Genomic DNA, 2,370 nt, shown 5'->3' on the forward strand with positions numbered 1-2,370 from the left:
TGTTTCAAAGACTGACTTCACTCTTGCTACTATTATCTGTTAAACATCTCAAAATACAAATTTGCCCACTGAGTTCTGCTAGTGACCCAAATGTTTGATGTGTTTGAGCAAATGGAATAAGATACTTGTGGTACATTTGATTCATAGAGACTACTGTATGAGAAGCACCTGAAATACTGTCCTGTAAAGTTGTTTTGCTCCTAAAGTTGTTTGATCTTAAACTATAACTGGAATTAAAAAAAAAACACGCACACAAGAGCTTTAAAAAACATCTGTTTTATTTCAGTACACTATTTTTAAAATTGAAGACATTAGGTTTACCGTCTATAGGGCAGCTTGAACTTAGACCATTTGGAGGCTGGATGAACACTGGGGAGGTCAGGATTGGACGCCGCTGCCCTCTGAGGTCATGGTGTGGTGATCCAAAATGGCTTCTGGACTGGCCCTTGGTTCTGCTTCAGCCTACTCCAGGCATATCCCGAATGGCTGTTTGTTTGTTCAGGTTTGTAAGGCGGTGCCCTCTGTGGAGGTGTCTCCTGCTCAATAGGTCTCCCCAGCCGTCTGATGGTGAATGGTGGTGATTCACCATCAGACGATGGTGATGGTGTGGTGATCCAAAATGGCTTCTGGACTGGCCTTTGGTTCTGCTTCATCCTACTCCAGGCATATCCCGAATGGCTGTTTGTTCGTTCAGGTTTGTAAGGCGGTGCCCTCTGTGGAGGTGTCGCCTGCTCAATAGGTCTCTTCAGCCGTCTGATGGCCGAGCCGCCGAAGGGTTCTGGAAGGTCATAGACCATTACTGGAGCAAACCCCAGAACGGACTCTCCCTCTCTTCCACTTCTGGGACCAGCCAGGCCAGTGAGCCGACTCCTTGGCCTGTAGTCTCCGGTTTTTAGAGCGAACTGTGGACTGGGATAAAACCTCCCAGCTGCAGCGTGAGGCGAGAATCTCTTGACGTTGGCACCCTGAGATGCACGGCCTGATGGGACTTTTCTTGCACGACCCTTAGCAAACGTCTGCATCCGAATAGAACTACGTGGACCAGGACCAACCGGACCAAACAAAGTGGCTGATGAGCCCTTTTGCCCATAAGAGGAAGCTGATCTGAAGGAGTAGCCTTCCCTTTGGCTTACCCTTGGACTCTGCTGAGCAGGCAAAGTGCTCTGGCTCTTGGGTTTTGACCAGCTGGTGTTCTTCACCAGCCTCCCTGAGCTTTGAACTGGTTGAGGGTGGGGTTGTGTTAGGCCGCTGGTGGAGGGCTTCCTATCGTAACCACTTTTCGCTGCAGGCTCAGTGTTGAAACTACTGGTCTGGACCTGGATTGAGGGAGGAGAGAAGAAGTCTTGTTTGAGTTGGCTCTGGAAATTGCTGCTGAATTTTCTCAGTATGCCATCTGGTGGAGGGAAGGCAGAGTTTGTGTTGCTGTTCTGGGGTCCATGTGCTGCAGGACAGAGAGACAAATTTCGTTTAGAGAGATGGAGAGAGTTAGGGTGACTGATTTGCAGTTCTTACCGTCCTTAGCCCAAGAACAACCAGCAAGTTCTGCTTGAACTAAGCAAATCAGCAAGATTCTGTTCAGGGAAAAAACATTGAAGAAATTAATACCAAAAAGAAAACTTTAATCTGTAAACTTTGATTAAAAGAAAAAAAAAAAGAAGTTCACTCACCCAAAACCAAGTCCATAAGTCATTTCCACGCCTCTTCAGTCTGGTCAAAGCAGAAGTAACCCAACTCCCCAGAAGCTGCTTGCTCTGCATGTACGCAGCCGTGAGTTGGTATTTATTGTAGCCTGCAGCCAATCACAGCGTGATGAACTGATTATCTATAGTTGCTGCGGTGGCGGAGTCACACAGCTCATCTCCTCTGATTTGTGCTTTCTTGTCTTCCTCTGCACTGATGATTAAATATGTCTAAAAAATAATATATGAATCATAAAATTTGTGGTATTTTCTACAATTATTTTGGAGTATAAAGAAGCAGAGAAGAGAAATGTTTAACTGCTGTATCATGCCAGCCACATATAATCAAAATAAATATACACACATCATGTTTGTCACCTAGATGCACTGTTTGTGTTGGTTTGAACAGTAGTTAGAGGATGAAGTTGTGCCACATCATGTTTAACAGATTTTAGTTTCAACTGATGAGAATGAACAGGGTAAGCCCGGAGGTCGGGGCGCCGAGGCGGTCCACTGTGTTTTTGTATTAGAAGATGTTAAGTAGACAGGAAATGTAAAAATATTACTGGGAAGACATTGCCAGTGAAACGATATTTAAACCCAGCTAGTCTTAAAAACAACAAATCAAAAAACACAATCAAAATGAATATCAAGTATTTGCACTTCTGTTTAATCCAAATTAAGTCGGCGG

General features: G+C 44.8%; 1 protein-coding gene across 1 annotated transcript; it reads right to left on the reverse strand.

The window, feature by feature from the left end:
- Positions 1 to 263: 263 nt before the first annotated feature.
- On the reverse strand, positions 264 to 1,806 carry LOC114155484 (uncharacterized). The gene is made up of 3 exons (XM_028035395.1): positions 1,668 to 1,806; positions 1,513 to 1,571; positions 264 to 1,441 (listed from the first exon to the last, which is right to left on the reverse strand). The coding sequence occupies exons 1-3, from the start codon at positions 1,688 to 1,690 to the stop codon at positions 408 to 410; spliced, it is 1,116 nt and encodes a 371-aa protein (XP_027891196.1). The 5' UTR covers positions 1,691 to 1,806; the 3' UTR covers positions 264 to 407.
- Between the last annotated feature and the right edge of the window lie 564 nt (positions 1,807 to 2,370).

The sequence above is a fragment of the Xiphophorus couchianus genome, chromosome 13 (genome assembly GCF_001444195.1).
Source record: "Xiphophorus couchianus chromosome 13, X_couchianus-1.0, whole genome shotgun sequence".
NCBI lineage: Eukaryota > Metazoa > Chordata > Actinopteri > Cyprinodontiformes > Poeciliidae > Xiphophorus > Xiphophorus couchianus.